Source organism: Delphinus delphis, chromosome 20, assembly GCF_949987515.2.
Source record: "Delphinus delphis chromosome 20, mDelDel1.2, whole genome shotgun sequence".
NCBI lineage: Eukaryota > Metazoa > Chordata > Mammalia > Artiodactyla > Delphinidae > Delphinus > Delphinus delphis.
The window spans coordinates 55,088,746-55,110,841 of record NC_082702.1 but is presented as its reverse complement, the minus strand read 5'-3'; the positions used below and the strand labels follow the sequence as shown (position 1 = coordinate 55,110,841).

The 22,096-nt window shown below is 50.6% G+C and overlaps 1 protein-coding gene across 1 annotated transcript in view; it reads left to right on the top strand.

The window, feature by feature from the left end:
• Positions 1-22,096, top strand: part of COTL1 (coactosin like F-actin binding protein 1) — a 43,916-nt gene continuing 21,820 nt past the window's right edge. The window contains exons 1-2 of the mRNA XM_059999039.1: positions 1-208; positions 470-552. Coding sequence (XP_059855022.1) covers positions 132-208; positions 470-552 — 160 coding nt within the window. The 5' untranslated portion in view covers positions 1-131. The remainder of the gene's footprint in view (positions 209-469; positions 553-22,096) is intronic.

Genomic DNA, 22,096 nt, shown 5'->3' with positions numbered 1-22,096 from the left:
CTGTCGCCGCCGCTGCCCGCCCGCCCGCCCTTGGAGCGTCCCCGCCCCGCTCTGCTCTGGTCCCTGTAGCCGTCCCGGAGCGCGCTTATCTGTCGCTGCGAGCACAGTATCCACGTTGCGGCATCGCGGCGATGGCCACCAAGATCGACAAAGAGGCTTGCCGGACGGCGTACAACCTGGTGCGCGACGACGGCTCGGCCGTCATCTGGTGAGGAACTTTCCTTTGCTCTCCAAGCCCCGCTCCCGAGCTCGCAAGGGGCCTGGTGCACTGACCCGTCTTCCAGACCGGACGGATGAAGGGTCATCCCGTGCTGTCTTCCCGCAGCCTTAACCCAGGACGGCGTGGAAAGCCAGCGCTGGCTTCTCCCTAGCCAGAGCATCTTTTAGATTGTCCTGCTGGAAGCTCGGCACTGTGCAGCTACCAACGCTGATGTGTGTATGTGTGTTTTTCTCTTCTCCCAATCCAAAGGGTGACTTTTAAATATGACGGCTCCACCATCGTCCCCGGCGAGCAGGGAGCGGAATATCAGGACTTCATCCAACAGTGCACAGGTAGGGAGACACGCCATCTGGGGGAGTTCCCCGTCTTCTGGGATATTGTCAGTGCCGGGGAGGGGCGGCAGAGGCCAAACTGGGCGGAGCCTGTGGCCACCCTGGGCGCCTCTGGCACTGTAGGAACCAGATTTGAGCGTTCTAAAGCCTCACAAAGGCTTCTCTCCTCTGGGCATCCAGAGCGATCAGAGGCGACCGCCTGGCTTCCTCTCTCCCAAGGTAACCTTTTCAGGCACGGCAGCTCCTTTGCCTCCTGCGGGTCGCTAGTTTTCCACCGTCAACTGCCGCTGTTCCAAACTCCTGGCTCCAGCCCTCCCCGCTTTCCCCTTCCACCGGTCAGTGAGCCCCAATAAAAACAATCCTAGCGTTTATTGCAGGAGCTGGAAACGGTCAGCTTCACCCACCCCCCTTCTCCCACAATCTTGTCCGTGTGCTGGTGAAATGTTTTTATTTGTAGACTATAGAACCAGATATGAAAGTGTACCCACCGTAGGATCCCATGTATATGAAATGATAGAAAAGGCAAAGCCAATCTGTGGTGTGAAAAGTCAGAAGAATGGGCATATTTGCGGGTAGATAGGCACTGGTGGGGGGAGGGGCACCCGGAAGGTGGTGTGGGGTCGGGTGGGGTTGAAAATGTATTTTGATCTGTGAGGCGGTTAAACAGGTTTCTACATATGTAAGAAATCTTTCAAGCAGGATCCTTAGGGTTTGTAAACTTTCTGCCCTTCCCTGCGGTGTGTTGAACCATTAGGAGGAAAGAACGCACGCAGGTAGAACCACAACGCCCCATCCCCACCCCATAGAAGCAAAAGGCCCAGCATCGTTGGTAAGAGGGCCTTTTAAAGCTGAGATTGGAGAATGGGCTCTTTTCCAGGCTCTGGTCTCTAGCTTGGAAACACATAGATTCAGACACAGGCAGTGCAGCCTGGAGGTTAGAGTGGGGACTCAGTCAGCAAGGTGGGTTGGAATCCCCACGTGGCCACCCTCTAGCTGTGTGGTTTGGGGCAAGTTACTTTAACTCTCGGGGCCTTGGTTTCCTCTCCTGTAACCTTAGAGGGCTGTTGTGAGAATTGGTGAGTCAGTGCCTGTGCAAACGACATGGTCATTTGTGAAATAAATAAAAAGTTCTCATCGTGCCCAGGATCATGCGACGGCCCCTTTCCTTTATTCAAATGGTATTTTGCATTTACTCTAATTAAAAGAATGTTTATAAAGTGTCTGCTATGGGCTGGGTGGTACTGAGCTTTGTTTATTTTTTAAATCTTCTCTCAACTAGAACGTCTTCCTAAGTGCTGCCTCTAGACGTTCACTCACTGCTTTTGGATTGTTTAAAATATCAGATGTGTGAAGTACTCTCACAACTGACATCTAATGAGGTGCGGGGGCCTCTTGTGGAGAGCGGGGTGGGGGTGGGGGCTGGGTTCCAATCCTGGCGGAGGAGCCCCGTCTCTGAACCACCTCTATCCTTCCGCCACCACGATGACTGCTTTTACAAGTGGAGTAAGTGCAGACTCCTGGCTTTCACCCCATCTGGCATATAACTGGGAGTTTCAGCAGTATTTTCTGCCTTGCTGTCTCTGAGGCTTTGTCACAGGCCGGCTTCTTTCCTCCCTTGACAGTAAGGTAGCAGTTTCCTCCTGCGGACCATCCATCACCCCACCCCCCATCAGAATGGGGTCTTCCCCTGCCCCCCCCCCCGCCCCCTGCCTCTGAAGCTATTGTTCTCTCCATGGAGTAGGAGAAGGTGACCCCGGGAAAAAAGGGCATCCTGTGAGTAGGTTCCGAACAGATGCTCCTGGCCATGGGGCGAGGCTGTGGTCAGAGAACACTTCCTCCCTCCCTGGAGCTTTGCGGTTTGCTAGTCAGACCCTTCCCCCAATGACAGGAATGGGAGTGGGGAGGGCCTAGGGGGAGAACTAAAAATGCTCTCCCTGCTGCTTGTTGATCTTATGAATGGGCTGTGGGATCTGAAGGCTCCGTCTGCTTTGGCTGGAAGTCCGCCTTCCTTCCCCAGCCATCTGTTGGACAAATGTATAGGCGCGTTATGGTTGCCGTGTCTGCTCTTGTTTGTGTTAGAAAAGCTGGTTCCATCCCACTGCCGTGTCCTCATAACCCAGTGACCAAGGATTCAGAACGCTGAGTAGTAACTTTCTATATGCAAGTCACTACGCTGGACGTGCCTTGTCTCTGTTACTTCCATAGATGAGGAAACCAAGACCCATAGAGGTTAAGTGACTTGCCAGAGATCACACAGCAAGGTCGTGGCAGAGCTGGGACTTGAACCCGGGCAGGCTGGCTCCGAGGTCTGTGCTCTTGGCCCCTTCTTGCTGAGGAAGTGGTTTAGGCTCTCATTTCTAAGCCATGAGGATTCTTCAGTGACACAGCAGGTTCTGGTCAGGGCTTGTGGGGTTGTTTGCAGGTCACAAAAGACACACTTGCCTATTCGCGTGATGCCGGGAGGCTTCTTGGTGGCCCTCATCCCCAGCCAGGTGTCCTGACAGGCCTGAGGCTCCCGCTCTGGTCCAGCCTTCCTATTTCCAAACCTCTCACAAGGTCACAGCGGACCTGGGGGCCTGAAAACAGCACCTGGTCTCCCCTCCGTCTGCACTGTGGGGATGAGGGGGTGGAGGGTCCCCGGGCTCTCTCTCCTCCCTGACAGCCCCTCCTTGGGCATCGTCTGTCTGCAACACCCTCCTTCACCTCTCCTGTGCTCTCTGGCTACTGTCTTCCTTCTCCTGTCCTTCCCCCAGGTTTTCCAGAATGGAATGTGCCCGTGCAGCCTCTCCCTGTCACCTCTCCTCAGCCCCCAGGCTGGCCTGTCCTTGTCTGCAGGAGGTGCTTCCCGAAGGTCGTGGATCTGGAAAGTCGCTGGGCCCTCGTCCTCCTGTTTCTTTCTGCCGGCAGGATTTGGAGTCCTCCGCGCCCCGCACTGGCTCGTCTGGCGCTGGACTCACCTGGCCCCCTTCCTGCTGCACTAAGTGCTCCATCACCGCGTCTGCGCTTGCTTCTTGCCCCAAACTTCAGTCCGTGTGGATTGGTGGGAGATCTGTCAGGGGCGGTGAGAGAAGCCCAGTGCAGTTAGCTTAAGCAAAAAAAAAAAAAAAAAAAATCAGTGTAGCTTCCACGGTTGGCAAGTCCAGGCCAAGTAGCAGCTGCAGGTAAGGCTGCCCAAACTCAACCTCCCCTCCTGCTGCTGCTAGCTCTGTCTTCCTCCTTTATTGCCCTTCTTGGGGGCAGGAGGGCAGGTTCTCCCTGAGCGGTGATACAGTTGCCCCCTAAGCATCCCAGCTTCCGGGCTGCGGGCAAAGCCATCCTGATGGGGACAGACAGACTCTGCCACCGATTTCAGTGGAAGTCTCCAGACTGACAGACACTGTTTGGCCTGGCTGGGTTCATGTGCCCACTGTGAACCAATCCCCACCATTCTGGCTGGCTAGAGCTGGATCGGTGCCCACCCCTGGAGAGGGGGAGGGGCAGGCCCACCCAAACCAGGAGCCAGGGTGGGGGAGGGTGGTTTCGTAAGGGAAAAGTGGATGGGAGGGCATATTGCTTCCAGAAGAGGGGCAAACCCAAAACAGGTCCATGGCCCGCGCTTACTGCAACAGTCCCTCAGCCCTTGTTCTTTCTTGTCCTACAACCATTCTACCCCACCCCAACCCCCTGCTGGGAGTAACTCTTCCTAAAGAAGAGCTCTAATCAAGTCTCTCCTCTGCTCATTAGCCATCTATAGCTCCCATCTGCCCGTTGCATTTACAGGCTGCCTGCTTGCCATTCCAGTCCGTTGGTCCCCACCCACCTCTCCTGCCCAATAGCTCCCCACACCCTTCTTTGTGCACCTGTGGCTTGACCCTGTGTAATACTCCCAGCCTGCAGGCCAGTGATTTTGGAGGTTCCCTCCGGGCAGAATTCCTCTCCCCTGTATCTGTCCATCTGGGATTGAGCCAGCAAACCAGTCTAGTGCAATCCCTTCTGTATTTCAACAGCCAGAACCCTTGGGAATCAGAAAAACTCTAGATTCACATCCCAGCTCTGCCCCTTGCTGTGTGGCCTTGGGCAAGGACATCCCTTTCTCTGTGCCACAGTTTTCTGCTCGGTAAAATGCGGGTCCTGATGGTGCCTGCTTCTGATGGTGACTGAGAGGGTTAAGTGAAATATTATGTCTAAAAGGAGAGTCCAGCACCTCCCTGGTGTTACTGTTACTTTTTATGGTATTATTTTTATTCTCCTAGTACTTAGGATGACAGGGTGCTTTCTGCTCTGAAGCTATCAGTGCATGCCCCAGCTCAGCACACAGTAGGCACTCAACTCTGGGTTTGCCCATGAGAGGCGCTCAACCCCAGGCTGGCACGCAGTAGGCCCCATGGGGGCGTGCATGAGACCTTTAGCCTGGGCCTGCATGCAGTAGGTGCTCAGTACATGGTAACAGGTGGTTAGCACAGTGCTTAAAGGGCTGGGCTGCTTCAAACAGGCCTGGGTTCAAATACTTGCCAGTCGTGGGATCTGGAGCAGGTGAGTTCATCTGCTCTTTCTTTTGCTATAATGTGCTCAGTGGCAGGATTAAGGAAGCAGGTCTATGGTGCCAAAGATGCAGTAAGTGCTCCCTAAATGGTAATCACTGCGATTGTCACCTCATTGGTGGATTTAGTTGTTGTGGAAGTAACGTATGTGGTCTGAGAGCACCAGAGAGATGGGAGGGGAAGAGATGCTGGGGAGGGAATGGGTACCGAGCTGTGCTGGAGGGTCTTTGGTTGCCCCAACAGAGCCCCGGGCAGTGGGGAGGAGCCAGGGCTCAGCTGGCAAAGGAGAAAGGAGCTGTTTCGCAGATTGACTGGTCACGTGATCTCTCTGATCTCAGCATAAGGGCTTACAGATCATGTGTGTGTGTTGGGGCAGTGGCTCGAGTTGTCTATGAAATCATGTCTTCTTTCTGTACCTTACAAGTAATACACGTCCTTTGCAGGATACTCGGAAAGCAAGACTAAGCAGAAACAAGAGAATAAAAACCAGATATAGTTTAGATATAGTTTAACGCTCAGAAATTTGTTCATTCGTTCGTTCGTTCCCTCTTTCCTTCCTCCAGTGTATACGAGCGGCTACTCTGTAGGGTACTGTTCTAGGCACTGAGGATAAATATAGACGCAGAGAGAGCCCCTGTCCTCATGGAGCTGATGTTCTATTGTCATCGCCCAGCCTTTAAAGTAGCTCCAGGGGCTTCCCTGGCGGCGCAGTGGTTGAGAGTCCGCCTGCCGATGCAGGGGACACGGGTTTGTGCCCCGGTCCGGGAGGATCCCACGTGCCGCAGAGCGGCTGGGCCCGTGAGCCATGGCCGCTAGGCCTGCACATCCGGAGCCTGTGCTCCGCAACGGGAGGGGCCACAGCGGTGAGAGGCCTGCATACCGCAAAAAAAAAAAAAAAGCAATGGAGTTTTGGGCTTCCCTGGTGGCGCAGTGGCTAAGAATCCGCCTGCCAATGCAGGGGACACGGGTTCGAGCCCTCGTCTAGCAAGATCCCTCATGCCGCGGAGCAACTAAGCCCGTGCACAACTACTGAGCCTGCATTCTAGAGCCCGCGAGCCACAACTACTGAGCTCACATGCCACAACTACTGAAGCCCGTGTGCCTAGAGCCCATGCTCCGCAACAAGAGAAGCCACCGCAATGAGAAGCCCGTGCACCGCAAGAAAGAGTAGTCCATGCTTGCCACAACTAGAGAAAGCCCGCGCATAGCAGCAAAGACCTGACACAGCCAAAACTAAATAAATAAATTTATAAAGTAGCTCCAGAATGTCCTCTCATATAAATGTAGCCTTGTTTAATACATCTATTATTGATGGACCCCAAAATACTCTGTTGCAAGCAGTTCTATTTTAGAAAGAATCCAGCCGCCTGGGAAGGAATCCAGTTTTCTGTTGGTGCAGATTTTAGAGCCGATCAGTTACAGTTACGAGCATCGATGTTGGAGCCAAGGTGTCTCGCCTTCAGTTGTAGCCTTGCTGCGCTGTGTGACCTTGGTCAAGTCTCCCAGATTCTCTGTTTCCTCTTCTGTAACGTGGGGATAGTAATTGCACGTGGTGTGCAGGGTTGTTGTGAGGGTAAATTGACATGATACGCATCAAGCTTGTAGGGCAATGCCTGGTATAGAGTGGCTGCTCAATAAATGTGGTTACTGTTAATGTAGCACTTTGGAAGGTGGTCTGTCTGGGTGCAGATGATATTCCCATGATGCTCTGGTGAGTCTGGAGTGTTCAGCTCCAACATCACTCCCAGAGAGATATGGGGTTGCATGTTTTTGTCTGTCCAGCATGCCATCCTCTGGAGGAACTTCTCCCTGTCATTTTATAATAATCCTGCTCAGCCAGTGTAGTTCCAGTGAGGTTGACTCTGCCTCTCCCCACTGAGAGGGCACATGACCCAGATCTGGCCAGTCAGAGTAAGCCATTAACTGTTAACAAGTCTGTTAACTGATTGGTTCAGGGTTGGGCCCAGGTGACTCAAGTCAAACCAATCAGCTCCATCCCTTAGACTTTGGGTCCCTTTATCTTTCTCTGGGATTAAGACCTGTAAGCACATTGAAGGCTTGCGGCTTGCAGCACCCATCAACCATTTGGAGAAGGAACCTGAAAACTCAGGTATAGAGCCAAAGATGGAGGATGGAGAACAGATGACATGGCTTAAGCTCCTGGATCCAGCCATGCCTGAAGCTCTCTCCTGGCTGTTTGCTTTCATGAGCCAATTAATTTTTTTTTTTTCCTTAAGGCAGCTTGAGAGGGTTGTTTCTCATTTCCCTCTAAAAGAGTCCTGGTCATAGCACCCAGAGTAGATGGCTCGGACAGGCTAAGAGAGGAGAATCCAGGTTGGGCAAGGAATTCGAAACCTCTCATGTGAGAACTGACTGAGGGAATGGGGCATATTTCACTTGGAGAGACACCGCAGGGGGACAGGAGTGTTGTCTTCAGATGTTTGAGGAGCTGTCTTGTGGAAGGTGTGGACTTCTTCAGTGTTCCTACCCTCACCCCAACTCCATGTGGTAGAGCACCAAACAGTAGAAATTTCAGGGACAGATTTTGGGTTTGCCTGAGAAGAACTGGCCTCAAGTTAGAATGGGCTGTCACTGGTGGTAGTAAGACCCCCATCATGGGAGGTATGTTAGGAGAGGCTGCCTGACCCCTTGGCATAGATATTTAAGAAAGAGGCCCTTCTTGACCATGCATTCTCCTTCTCTCTCACAGCCCCCTTCTCTAGTCTGCTCTGCTCCCAAGAAGAGTGGCAAAATGCATTAGCTGAGGTATAGGTAATGCCGCTCTGGGATGGGATCAGCCCCACCAGGGACTGAGTGTGGCAGTGGGATGGTTCCTAAGGAAACGGGGGTGTCTTTATTGTTAAAGAAAAAAACCATTCATTCTAACTCTTGTTAAAGAGCAGTAAGGCAGACTTTGTTCAGGGGACTGTTGGGGTAGGTGTAGGGACCACTACAGGGGAGAGAGATCAGGTCCAACTCTGAATACAACAAGGAAAAGTGGGAATTTGTAGTGAAGGAGCAAGGTGGGGATCCGTGGATAGAAAGTTACCAAGAGGAAGGGTCAGGGGTGAGGGGGGATTCTTGCTGAACTGACCTAACGGGATACTTGCTGAAGGCAGGCCAGTGATCAGACATCACCGGGGGAGGGTGGGGATGAGGAACCCAATTTAGATATCGAGGGTGATCGGATATGGAGGATGGGGGATTCTGGCTCGACTGACTTGGCAGGATCCTTGCTAAAGTCGGATAAGGCAGGGATGAACACAGAAGTCCAGAAGTTGAGACCTAGTTGAAAAAGAGCTCAGAAGAGCCTGGTTACAGTTTAGTCAAGGAGAGAGTCTTTGCCGTTACTGCCAGAGGGATGGAACGGGAAAGAGACAAATACACTTGCTGTCCATGGCCTCTGCCTGTGCAGCTGTACAACACACGTACAAGTGGCGGTCTATGTATTTTGCTCTTCTACATGTGGATCTTTTCCCCCTAGCTTCGCTCAAATTTAGAAATTGGTGTGAGAAGGGATGAAGAGAAATTGTCTAGTGAGTCTAAGGCAATATGAGGTCAAAAGGAAGCTGTAAATCTGTGACAGTGCTTTGGACATTGTAAAGTGCTAGATAGTCTGTTCCTCAGTATTCAACAAACATCGATTGAAACATCGCTTCTGTTGCTCCAGAAACAATGTTGGGTGCTGAGTCTTAAGTGGCACCTGAAGGGCTACTGAGACATTACCTCACAGTTTTCTGCAAAATTCACTCTCCCACTGCCTTCTTGGCCCACACATCCGTTGCTGGGAGGTCCTGAGCTGCATTGTGTCTTCTTTGTGTCATGAGATGCGTGGGCTTTGTGACAGCTCTTCTGGGTGATATTTGTGCTTCCTTTGGAGTTTGTGGGCCCATCTCCCATGGAGAAGTTTGCTAGATGTCCCTTTTCCTGGTAAGTAGGGTGTCTATGGTTCAGCAAAAGTGTTCAATTAGTTGAAATGAATTGAGTTTCTGCTCCTTGAAAATCTTTAGACGTTAATGCAAACTTTTTGAAAGTATTGCTTGTGGATCATATAGATGTTATATCTACGTCCTCATCTCCCATCGTTTTTTCACCTCGTTACATCGTGGCATCCCCCCCATAACCAGAGCTTGGCACCCTGTGCACAGGTCCTCTGTCACCCTCTGGTGGCAAATGTAGTGGCCGTTTCTTTGTCTTTTTTAAAATAAGTTTATTTTATTTATTTATTTATTTTTGGCTGCGTTGGGTCTTCGTTGCTGCACGTGAGCTTTCTCTAGTTGTGGCGAGCGGGGGCTAACTCTTCGTTGCGGTGCACGGGCTTCTCATTGCAGTGGCTTCTCTTGTTGCGGAGCACGGGCTCTAGGTGTGCGGGCTTCAGTAGTTGTGGCACGTGGGCTCAGTAGCTGTGGCGCACGGGCATAGTTGCTCCGCGGCATGTGGGGTCTTCCTGGACCAGGGCTCGAACCCGTGTGCCCTGCGTTGGCAGGCGGATTCTTAACCACTGCACCACCACCAGGGAAACCCCGTTTCTTTGTCTTTATTCCACTTTCCCTCCTTCCAGCCTTCGTCAGCGACCACTACTCACTGAAAAGATAATTTTCCCATGCTTCTGCGTTCTCACTGCAAAGCTTGCCTAGTTCTCCTTTTCTGTTTCTCATCTCTTGCTCTCACTTCCTTCTGCTGGTTCTCCTTCCCTTTTGTGCCCCATAAGTGTGGGTGTTTCCTGGGGTCCACCCTTGGCGCTGGCTTTTCCTTCTCCGGGATATTTATTGAGTGCCTGCTCTAGGGAAGCCCTTTGCTGAGTGCTGAGTTGACCCTTTCCTGACCCTGGCGAGCTTGCAGTCCAGGCGGGGGTGGGGATGGGAGGCGGACTTCTCTCTCCCTTTAACAACCTTTTGTAGTTTTTGCCCGTAAGGTTCAAATGCTTAGAGATGACATGGAATGTCCTTTAGGATGGGATGCTCGCCAGCTCACCCCACGCATATGCACACTCCCAACACATGATTCTGTCCCCATGGAGGCCAAATGCCCCGCACTGTGTGGCGCTTTGCATGTATCGGCTCATCTATTATAATTTTTCTTATCCATGAGGGGTGTGTATGTAATATGTACAATGGACCAGAGTAGGAGTCAGCCCCATTTTACTGATAAGGAATCTGATGGTTTCCTTGGAGAGTCAAAAGTCACTTGCTTGGTAGACTCACAGATACAGAGAACAAACTAGTGGTTACCAGTGGGGGGGGGGAGGGGCAAGTTAGGGGGAGGGGGAAAAAAGGGTTATTATGGGATTATAGGAAATCATGTGTGCGAAACTTTTGAAAATTGTAAAGCACTATGGAACTTAAAGAATGTTTCATCCCATAAACAAAAATTTTTTTAAAAAGTCACTTGCTTGCTTGAGATGGCACAGTAGGTAGAAAATTTGGACTTTGAACCCAGATCTGTGTCCGAGGCTCCCAGCCTTTCCCCTGCACTGTGCTGCCCTGCCTCCCCTTTCCTTGGGACTTGTGCACAGTCTTCCCTCTTCCGGCCCTGTCCTCGTCCGTTTTGCTTTCCTGGAGGACTTCTATACATCCGTCAAGGCCCAGTGTAAATATCCCCTCCACTCAGATGCCCTCATTGCCTTTGTGATGCTCATCACATTCTGCGGTGGTTACATGTGCATCTGTTTCTTCAATTCCATGGCGAGATCCTGGAAAGGGAGACTTTGTCTCTGTGGCGGTGGTATCCTCAGTGGAGCATCTCCACCCCTCATGGTTACCTGGTTCCAATCTCTCTTTTTATTTATTTATTTATTTTTTTAAACATCTTTATTGGAGTATAATTACTTTACAAGGGTGTATTAGTTTCTGCTTTATAACAAAGTGAATCAGTTATACATATACATATATCCCCATGTCTCTTCCCTCTTGCGTCTCCCTCCCTCCCACGCTCCCTATCCCACCCCTCTAGGTGGTCACAAAGCACTGAGCTGATCTCCCTGTGCTATGCGGCTTCTTCCCACTAGCTCTCTGTTTTACATTTGGTAGTGTATATATGTCCATACCACTCTTTCACTTTGTCCCAGCTTCCCCTTCCCCTTCCCTGTGTCCTCAAGTGCATTCTCTAGTAGGTCTGTGTCTTTATTCCAGTCTTGACCCTAGGTTCTTCATGACCATTTTTTTTTTTTTTTTTTTAGATTTCATATATATGTGTTAGCATATGGTATTTGTTTTTCTTTTTCTGACTTACTTCACTCTGTATGACAGACTCTAGGTCCATCCACCTCACTACAAATAACTCAGTTTCATTTCTTTTTATGGCTGAGTAATATTCCATTGTATATATGTGCCACATCCTCTTTATGCATTCATCAGTCAATGGACACTTACGTTGCTTCCGTGTCCTGACTATTACAAATAGAGCTACAATGAACATTGTGGTACATGACTTTTTCTGAATTATGGTTTTCTTAGGGTATATGGCCAGTAGTGGGATCGCTGGGTCATATGGTAGTTCTATTTTTAGTTTTTTGAGGAACCTCCATACTGTTCTCCATAGTGGCTGTATCAATTTACACTCCCACCAACAGTGCAAGAGGGTTCCCTTTTCTCCACACCCTCTCCAGCATTTACTGTTTGTAGATTTTTTGATGATGGCCATTCTGACTGGTGTGAGATGATATCCCAATCTCTTTTTCACCAGTGGGTGTGTCACTCCCTTGTGTGGACCCAAGTCGCGGGCTGTAGCACTTCCTAACCCGCCAAGCTATATCCACATGACTGTTCATGTATCTGTTTGCTGTCTGACTCTCCTGCTAGAATCTGAGCTCCTGGGGGGCAGAAGCCCGCTCTGCTTGGTTCTCTGCTGTACCATCAGCACCTGGCATTCTCCCCAGGTGGGTGTTGAATAGATGAATGAACATAGTCCCCTGAGATGTTTGAGAGCTGAGCTCAGCCCTGGACGGCCCGCTGTTCCCTCTGCCAATATAACAGCCCAGTGGCCTGTATGGAATGCCTGCAGGTGCCGAGGCTCTGAAACCCTCACCCGCACTGGCCTCTGGCCCAGCTCCCTGTCCCGGAGCCCGTGCGTGGCTGCATTCCTCACCGACTTAATTTGATGCTTTCGGCTTTTCAGATTCCACTCAGTGGCCTCTGCAGGGGCAGGTCCCCAGAGGCCTGTATGTGAAGGCAGGGCTGTTAACCTCAGCATTTTGTGTTTTTTTTTTTTTTTTTCCCGGTACACGGGCCTCTCACCGCTTTGGCCTCTCCTGTTGCGGAGCACAGGCTCCAGACGCGCAGGCTCAGCGGCCATGGCTCACGGGCCCAGCTACTCCGCGGCATGTGGGATCTTCCCGGACCGGGGCACGAACCCGTGTCCCCTGCATCGGCAGGCGGACTCTCAACCACTGTGCCACCAGGGAAGCCCAGCATTTTGTGTTTTATTTCATCAGTGTATTTGAAATTAACCTGCCTGACATCTGTTTAATTCTGGACTTAGTTTCTGGTCATCTGTCTCATTTTTCCTCACGTACTTAATCTTTTTTTATCATCCGTGTATTTGTGTAAGCTTCCTTGCCAATAATAAGTAATAGTAATACTTCAAAAATAATGGTGAACACTGGGCTTTTATTGTGCCAGGAATTGTGCTGAGGTCATTGTATGAGTTTCCTGTGGCTGCTGTAACAGATGGCCACAAACTTAGTGGTTTAAAACAATGTACTTTTCTCATCTTAGAGTTCTGGAGGGCAGAAATCCAAAATCAGCCTCACTGGGCTAACATCAAGGTGTGGGCCGGCTGTGTACCTTCTGGAGGCTTGAAAGGAGAACTGATTTCCTGGCCTCTTCCAGCTTCTAGAGACGCCTGCATCCCTTGGCTCGTGGCCCCTTCCTCCACCTTCAAGGCCGGCAATGGCTGGTTGAGTCCTTCTCACGATGCCATCTCTCTGATTCTTCTGCCTCCCTCTCTTCCCTATTTGAGGACCCTTGTGATGACTTTGGGCCCACTTGGATCATCCGGGATAATCTCCCCATGCCGAGATCCTTAATTTAATCACACCCATCAAGTCCCCTTTGCCGTGTCAAGTCACAGAGTCACAGGTTCTGGAGATTAGGCTGTGGACATCTTTAGGGGCCATTGTTTTGCCAGCCAGAGTCATCCAATCGTGATTTCATTTCATCGACACCGTGACCCCATGTTGTAGGCCCTGTTGTCATTCCCATTTCATAGACAGGAAAACTGAGGCTCAGAGCCATAAAGTCATTGGCCCGGGGTTGCACAGAGGCGGAGCTGTGTTCCTCACCCAGTGCCTGTGCTCCTGGCCACCATTCCTGACACCCTGCAGCACTTGCAGCTGAAATTCTTTTGAGACAAGGAGGGAAGACCAAGGACGAGCTCTTTTCTTTTTTTTCCTCTTCCCCTCCCCCAGTTTTATTGAGAAATAATTGGCATGCGCCACTGTATAAGTTTAAGGGGTACGGCATGATGGTTTGCTTTACATATATCATGAAATGATGACCGTAATAGGTTAACATCCACCGTCTGATATAGATACAATAAAAAGAAAAGAAAAAAGATTTGTTTTTCTCCTGTAATAGGAACTCTTAGGAGCTATCCTCTTAACAATTTTCCACAAGCTTTTTTCTTGAATGCCAAGGGCAGACCCGAGGCCTGTGTCTCTGGCTGGTGGTACATTTCTAAGAACATGCAGCTCAGAGGTACTTTTTCTGCCTTTATTCAAGTGAAGAACCTGTGATGGTCTCTGGGGAGCAACACTCCGTAATTCAAACGCCTCCATTCTTCCCAGGGAAGAATTGTCACTCTGCTACGTTTTTTTTTTTTTTTTTTTTCCAGTACGCGGGCCTCTCACTGTTGTGGCCTCTCCCGTTGCGGAGCACAGGCTCCGGACGCGCAGGCCCAGCGGCCATGGCTCATGGGCCCAGCCGCTCCGCGGCACGCGGGATCCTCCCGGACCGGGGCACGAACCTGTGTCCCTGCATCGGCAGGCGGACTCTCAACCACTGCGCCACCAGGGAAGCCCTCTGCTACTTTTGACCGAAGGGATGGCCCTTGGAGGTCATCTGATGTGACCCGGAAGTAGTGTTCTTCCTCTTTTTTGGCTATAATTCTACCCTGGCTCTAGAATGGAGTATACACTGTTCATGGTTTGCAAATAAAGGAAGCTGCTGCCTTGGGCAGGCCGCAGGCCCCCCTCTGGGTCAGAAGCTGGGGCTTCTGAGGAGGAGTGAGAAGAGCCAGGCTCTGTGCAGCCCCTGTGTGAGCTCCCTGCCCAACCAAGGAGGGATCCTTTGTTCACTCCGGCGAACTCTTGCAGCCCTGAGCTGGGATACCGTTTGCCCTGTTTTTTTGTGTTTGTGTTTGTTTTGTTTTGGTTTTAATTTTATTGAAGTATAGTTGATTTACATGACTTGCTCTGTTCTTTTTTTTTTTTTTTTGGCTGCGTTGGGTCTTTGTTGCTGTGCGCGGGCTTTCTCTAGTTGCGGCGAGCGGGGGCTACTCTTCGTTGCGGTGCGCGGCCTTATTGCAGCGGCTCCCCTTGTTGCGGAGCATGGGCTCTAGGTGCGCAGGCTTCAGTAGTTGTGGCATGAGGGCTCAGTAGTTGTGGCTTGCGGGCTCTAGAGCGCAGGCTTAGTAGTTGAGGCGCACAGGCTTAGTTGCTCCGCGGCATGTGGGATCTTCCCGGACCGGGGCTCGAACCCGCGTCCCGTGCATTGGCAGGAGGATTCTTAACCACTGTGCCACCAGGGAAGTCCCACTTGCTCTGTTCTTGATTTGCCAAAACCTACTGCCGTGTGTTCGATTTGGGGAAAGTAACTTACTCTCTTCTTTGGCGCTTTGTAACTACTCATTATCCAACAAACGTACACTGCGGACCTACTATGTGCCAGGCACTCTTGGTACTGGGGAAGTTGAGGGGTCCAGATCACAGAGCTTACATTCAATTGGAATGCAGGGGTAGCTAATAGATAAGCTAGCAAATCTGATCTTTTCAGAACGAGATGAGTGCTAAGAAAATGAAACGAAGCAATGGGCCAGAGACGGATTGTGGGGAGGCCACTGTTAGCCAGGGTGGTCAGGGGAGGCCTAAAGAGGAGGTGACGCTAAGGCAAGACCTGAATGAATGGGAGCCGGGCATGCGGGTATCTGGGTGAGGAATGAGCCCAGCAAAAGGGGAGGCCCTCAAACCAAACGTCCGATAATGGTCTAGCTTCCAGAATATATAAAGAACTCTTACAACTCAACAATACCAAGACCAATAACCCAAGTAAAAAATGGGCAAGGGATTTAAAAAAAATTTTTTTTAATTTATTTATTTTTGGCTGCGTTGGGTCTTTGTTGCTGTGCGCGGGCTTTCTCTGGTTGTGGCGAGCGGGGGCTGCTCTTCATTGTGGTGCGCGAGCTTCTCATTGCGGTGGATTCTCCTGTTGCAGAGCACCAGCTAGAGATGCGTGGGCTTCAGTAGCTGTGGCTTGCGGGCTCTAGAGCGCAGGCTCAGTAGTTGTGGCTCACGGGCTTAGTTGCTCCACGGCATGTGGGATCTTTCCGGACCAGGGCTTGAACCCATGTCCCCTGCATTGGCAGGTGGATTCTTAACCACTCTGCCACCAGGGAAGCCCTAGGCAAGGGATTTGAATCGACATTTCTCCAAAGGAGACACACACACGGCCAGTAAATACATGAAAAGGTGCTCGGCATCATTGTCATTAGGGAAATGCAAACCAGCCCACAGGGAAGCATCACTTCACACGCACAAGGAGACTATAATAAAAGGTGTTGAGAGGACGTTGCGACTCAGGACCCCCATGCACTGCTGGTGGGAAGGGAAACGGCTGCAGCCCCCATGGGAAACAGTGTAGCAGCTCCTGAAAGGTTAAGCCTGGCTATTTCATGCCTTAGTATCTACCCGACAGAGATGAAAACACACAAAAATTTGCACATGAATGTTCACAGCAGGATTATTCACAGTCCCCAAAGTGGAAACCACCCAAATGTCCATCAGCTGATGAACGGATAGACAAAAGGTGGTCCATCCATCAGTGGAATATCACTCAGTCATAAAAACAAACGAAGTACTAATTCATGCTATCACATGGGTGAACCTTGAAAACATGACGCTGAGTGACACATTATTGCTGAGAAGTCAGACTTGAAAGGCCACAGGTTGTGTGATTCCATTTATTTCAAGTTTCCAGAAGCAAATCCGTGGAGATAGAAAGCAGATTATTGGTTGCCAGGAGTGGCGACGGGGGACGACGAGTGACTATTCATGGGCACGGGGTCGCCTTTTGAGGTGATGAAAATGTTCTAAAATAGTGGTGATGGTTGCACAACCTGTGGATGTACCAAAAACCAATTAATTGTACACTTGAAAGGGGTGAATTTTATGGTATGTAACTATCTCAGTTTTTAAAACGTAAAGAAGAAAGGAGGTGGGGCTTCCCTGGTGGTCCAGTGGGTCAGACTCTGCACTCCCGATGCAGGGGGCCCGTGTTCCATCCCTGATCGGGGAACTAGAGCCCGCATGCTTGCCGCAACTAAGAGTCCACATGCTGCAATGAAAGATCCCACGTGCCGCAACTAAGACCCGGTGCAGAATAAATAAATAAATAATTTTTGGGGGGGAAAAAAGAAAACAAGAAACGGGGTGAGGGGGATGACAGAAAGCCAGCAGGGTGGTGGCCTTGCGTGTGCAGGGAGGTGGGGTCAGAGGATTGATTTTGCCTGAACAGCGTGCATTTTATTCCCATGTCTTTTGTCCTACGACTTTGCAGAATTTCGCCTTGGGTCTTCCTGTCGTTCCTTCCCACGTCCACATTTGTGGTTCTGCCTGCCACTTTTCCCTCCATGTCAGACTTGCTTTTCCCCACGGCCCCTTTCCAAACCCACGCGCCCAGGACACGCTCAGCCCCGCCCCTCGTGCTCACGTGAACTTGATCGTCTCCCGGCTCTCATTTCCCACTGCCTCCGTGTGCTCTGAAATAGTTAGCCACATTCTTATCATCACCGCTGTCTGGCGTTTTTAGTGCCGCTGCCTCTGTGCCAGGTTCAGTTCTGAGCCCTTCCATAATTCTGATGAGGATTGACAGCCAGACACAGCACCGGACGCACGGCTGGGTTTTCATCTTCCAGTTTAGCGCCTGGCACCAAACTGGTGCCCAGAAGTTGTTTCATTGCCTGCAACTGTTGCATCGGACATGGGTACTTAAGGGAAAGCGGAAGGTCTGTCTTGGATGTTCATGTGCGTTAGTAGCTAAGAGAATCAATAAAAGAGTGAGTTGACACAGCTGTAAATGTGGGGGCAGACTCCAGGGCTGCGAGTGTCAACAGCTACGGGGATGAAGACCACTTGTGTGTCTGTCCCCACCACTCGGGGGCTCTGAGGCAGGGACAGAGAAACCCCCCACCCCCCCCACCTAGCTCAGAACATTGGGGATCAGAGAGGGGATGCCAGGGAGCCCACAGCATAGAGAGGCAGAGTGGGGACTTGAACCTGGGTTTCCTGGATCTCTGAGCTGCTGAGGGTTGGCGTTTGCTTTGCACCTCTGAGGCCCCATGCTTGGTGATGTGAGCAGGGAAGGGAGAGGAGAACCCCCACGTTAGGCAGGCATTGCTAATCCTACCATCACCCTGTTCTCGGGCTGCCCTTCCCATGTGCTTTTAATTACAAGGCACATTTGTCCAGACCAGGCAATTGCTACCTGTCTGTCCACATCTGATTATTTCTGCTAGTCTCTTCATTAGAATCTACGCCTTTAAAATCCAGGGAGGGGATTGGTTTTATTCTTATAAGATAGCATCTCCCAGTGAAGTGACGCAGCTGAGGATTGGGGACCAACGTGCTTCTGAGCTGCTGAAGAAGATGGGCAGAGGCTCCTCATTTACTCGAGAAATGTTTATTGAGCATGGACGGTGTGTCAGGCACCGTTGTGGGCACTGCAGATGTCACAGGGAACAGGATTCCTGTCCTCCTGGTGTAGGGATGAGCAGGCTGCAGGAGCCCTCAGGGATGTCACTCTGAGCCTTTAAACTCTTGTTTTACACACAGTAATAATAAGCTAATTATATGCCCCTCTAGCCTGTGGCAAGTCAGAGATAGAGAGAGGGACTGGTAGAGGAAGGCATTTTGAACTTGCCCGCAGAAGCTGGTGCTTTTGTCTGTGGAGTTCTGTCAGAATCTATCCCTCAAGTTGTTAACATGGGCCCCCTTCTTCCTCATTACCCCGTTAGCTGGGTGAACTCTAGGTCATCCTTCAAGACCCAGTTCAAACATCACCTCCTCTGTGAAGGCTGCCCTGATCACCACCCCACAGGAAGAGTTAATTTCTTTCTTTCTTTGGTGTTCCCATATGCCCTGTGATGCCTCGTGGCTATGGTGCTAACTTCATTGCGTCCACACACTTAGTTTTTCTTATTTGCCCCGCTAGATTGTGTATTTTTTGAGGGTTCATATTGTGTCTTATTCAGCAAAGTCTTTGAACCAAAAATTGTCAACAAGTGTTTGTCAAATGACTAACAGCAATGGAAGAAACAGCAAAACTATAAAAAGTGGATACGAGAATGCAGAGCCGTGCACACCGGGGCACGTAGTGCTCAGGCAATCAGACACCGAATCCTTCAGTGTCTTCGGAGTGTCTCATTGTCAACGCTGCAATTATGTACTCAGAGCCTCCAGGAACTGGTTACAGCCACTGTTCTCTAAGTCAGAAGGTGAAGCCAGATGTAACACACTGACTGCCATTTAAGGAAGTAAAAGTAGTCATTAAAAAAAAAGTTACGGTGCTCTGTCACTGAGGGAAAACCTTTAGCTGTCCTGATAATTTGCGTCTCCAGATCAGCCCGTTCCCTGAGGGTTCTACCAAAGTCATCATCTTTCTTTTCCCCTGGCTATATTCTATACTCCATTTTCTTGTGTTCTCTGGCAAACTAGGAAAGCTGGATCATTCGCTTCACGAAAATGCAACGAGGAAGGAATCATTTGAGAAGTCTACTGCTTTGAGGAAGGGGTGGGACAAAGAATCAATGTGTACAGACAGTGTGATCTCACATGCAAGGACTGTATACACATCCATGGAGCCCTTGTTCTCCGTGTCCAAGAGAGGGAGGACATTTAGCACTTCCAGGTCTTTGTCTGTCGCTGCCTGGGCTCCCACATCAGCAACTTGCTGGAAATGATGCAGCTGTGGCAACCGGCCAGCTGTCCCTCTGCCCCAGGCGGCAGGATGTTTGAATTCTTTCCTGTTTCCTTTCATGCCCGCTCTAGGGAGCTTGCTTGGTGGAAGCTGACAGCTCAGCTTTTTGGAGTGTGGGTTGTTTTTTCCCTTACTGAACCTTGTTTGCATAACTTCTTAGGGAGTCTATATAAGGTAAGGGCAGCTTCAGCGCAGCTCTGGGGCAATTTCCTGCTGTCTCCTTCCCCCTTTCTTTTGTCTTGCTCTGAAGTTCGGTGTTGGATGGAAATTATGAAATGATTACTTCTCTCTCTCTCTTTTTTCTTTCTGTTGACCAGTAGATGTTTATTGAGTGCCTACTATGTGGCTGGTGCCGTGGTTTGTGCTGGGGATATGACAGGCATTGGACAGATATGAAAGCAGCTAAAGAGATCAAAGGACATGCACCCAAAGGTTTACTTAGGTGCCACTTAGGGAGTTTACTAAGGTTATTTAGGTAGTGAGGCTTTTTTTTTTTCCTCGCTTGTTTGTGCTCCTAATTATTCTACCCCTAGTACGTGTTTTTGTGTGTAATGAAAAAAATTGTTTAGAGCATTTGCAAAAGTGTGAGGAAGCCTCACACTGCTTGACTCGTGGCAGATCCTCTGTCTCCTCTGGGTTTCATCCTCCAGCCAGTGCCAGCTTTGGGAAAAGGCAGAGGGGAAGACAAGCGTCTTTTTTGGGAGAAGACGGGGCCCCTGGATCAATGTGGATCTGTGTCAGGGTCACCGTGGTGAGCATACTGGGTGTGACCAGTCAGAATCCGTCCCTCAGTGATTCTGAGCCTTAGGAGATTTCAAGTGTGGGTGGGAGGGGTGGGAGAGGGCAGGGAGTCGTTAAGAGCTTGGTGGGGATTATGTGCCGTTTATAGTTTTTGGGAAATTTATTAGAGCAGCTCATCCTGGTGGCCTTGGTGATTCCAGATAAATCTGACCCCCCTCTTTTCTTCACCCCTCTTCCCATGCCCTCTGTGGTCATCTCTCCCTCTTTGCGTCATCCTATTTCCTTCATATCCCTCCGCCTCCTGCCTTACCTCTACTCTCTTTTCCTAAGTCCCTCCCTCCTTTCTAGCCCTAGACTGGAGCTGGAGGAGGGAAGAGATGGGAGAAGGGGAGGGGGTGGTAAAGGCAGTTGATAGGAGAGAGAGAGGGAAATGCAGGGTTGAGAGGAGGATAGAGGAGGGCCGGGGGAGGAAGGGGCTACAAAGGAGAGAATGCCTAGCGACCACTGCCGGCGTTTCTTTTTTTTTCTTTTTGGCTGCGTTGGGTCTTCATTGCTGCACGTGGGCTTTCTCTAGTTGTGGCGAGCGGGGGCTACTCTTCGTTGTGGTGTGTGGGCTTCTTATCGCGGTGGCTTCTCTTGTTGTGGAACACAGGCTCTAGGCACGTGGGCTCAGTAGTTGTGGCTCACGGGCTCCAGAGCTCAGACCCAGTAGTTGTGGCTCGCGGGCTCAGTAGTTGTGGCGCACGGGCTTAGTTGCTCCGCGGCATGTGGGATCTTCCCAGACCAGGGCTCGAACCCGTGTCTCCTGAATTGGCAGGTGGATTCTTAACCACTGCGCCACCAGGGAAGTCCACTGCCGGTGTTTCTGAGCAGAGTTCTGCCAGCCAGTATCCCAAGAACTTTTCAGACAATGACTTTATGCTGCAAATTAACTTACACGTAGTCAGTGAAGGCAAGGAGCTTTGAAAAGAGGAACCGGACTTTGAACCAAGTGGGCCCTGCCTGGGGTCTCTAGGTCCCGAGGGGTCCTTAGGGCTGTGGGACTGACTGGTTCAGGAGCTGTTTCACACTGATAACCCATCCTTGGCCCGTGATGAGGCTTCACAGACCAACCAAAGGGTCAAGTTCTTTGAGAGTGGAGTTTTATGAACGCCCTCTGAGGACCGTCTCTTCATGAACAAGACTCTCACTGAGCGAGGGAGGGGAGGGTGGCCACAGTCCCGAATTGGGGCCACCTCAGCGAAGGTCAGAAGGCAGCGTGCGGTGGTGTCGATGGTCCTTGGGGTCGGGGCTCCCAACCTTGCTTTGTCATCGGTTGATGGCTCCCCTGAGATGGGGCTCTGTGTGGTTTTGTGATGCATTTGGAAATCGTTGTTAATGATGGCTTATGTCAGCAGACATATAGAGGTCACAGAAAAACTCCCTATTACCGGTACCGTAGCTCAGCAGCTTTTTCTCTAAATACTGCTCTTCTGTCTTGGGCTGTGGGATTCGGGGGAAGGGGGAGACTCTGCGGGGACAGTCCCGCTGGTCTTTGATGGGGAGATGCTCAGGGAACCACGCCTAGATGCCTCAAATTCTGTAAATTCTAGTGTTGAGAAGACACACCATACGGGAAGCTCCTTTACACGATCAATTCCTTAAAATAAAAGGTGCTGGTGGGGAGGAAGTGGGTGAGGCTAAACTCTGGGCACTTCAACTTTTCTGCCCATGAGACGTTTTTTCTCACTCCCTTTCCCGGCCACGGGATAGTGGGTCCTCTGAGCTGAAAACCCCATCTTCTCTTCTCACCTCTTCCTCTAGGTCAGTGGTTCTCGGGCTTTGGAGGTACCAGAATCCCCCAGGGGCTCGTTCAAACTCACTTCCCAAACCGTATTCCCAGAGTTTCTGAATTCACAGTCTAATGAGTACCTGGGCGATGCTGTTGCTGCTGGTCTGAGCACCACACTTTGAGAACTGCTGCTCTAGATGTAAGCAGAGAAAGGGAATGTCTGGCTTCTTATCACTTCACCTCTCTGAGCCTTAATTTCTCCATCTGTGAAATGGGATCGGAAGCAGTGCTGACCGGACAGAGAGGTTGGGATAGAAAAACGT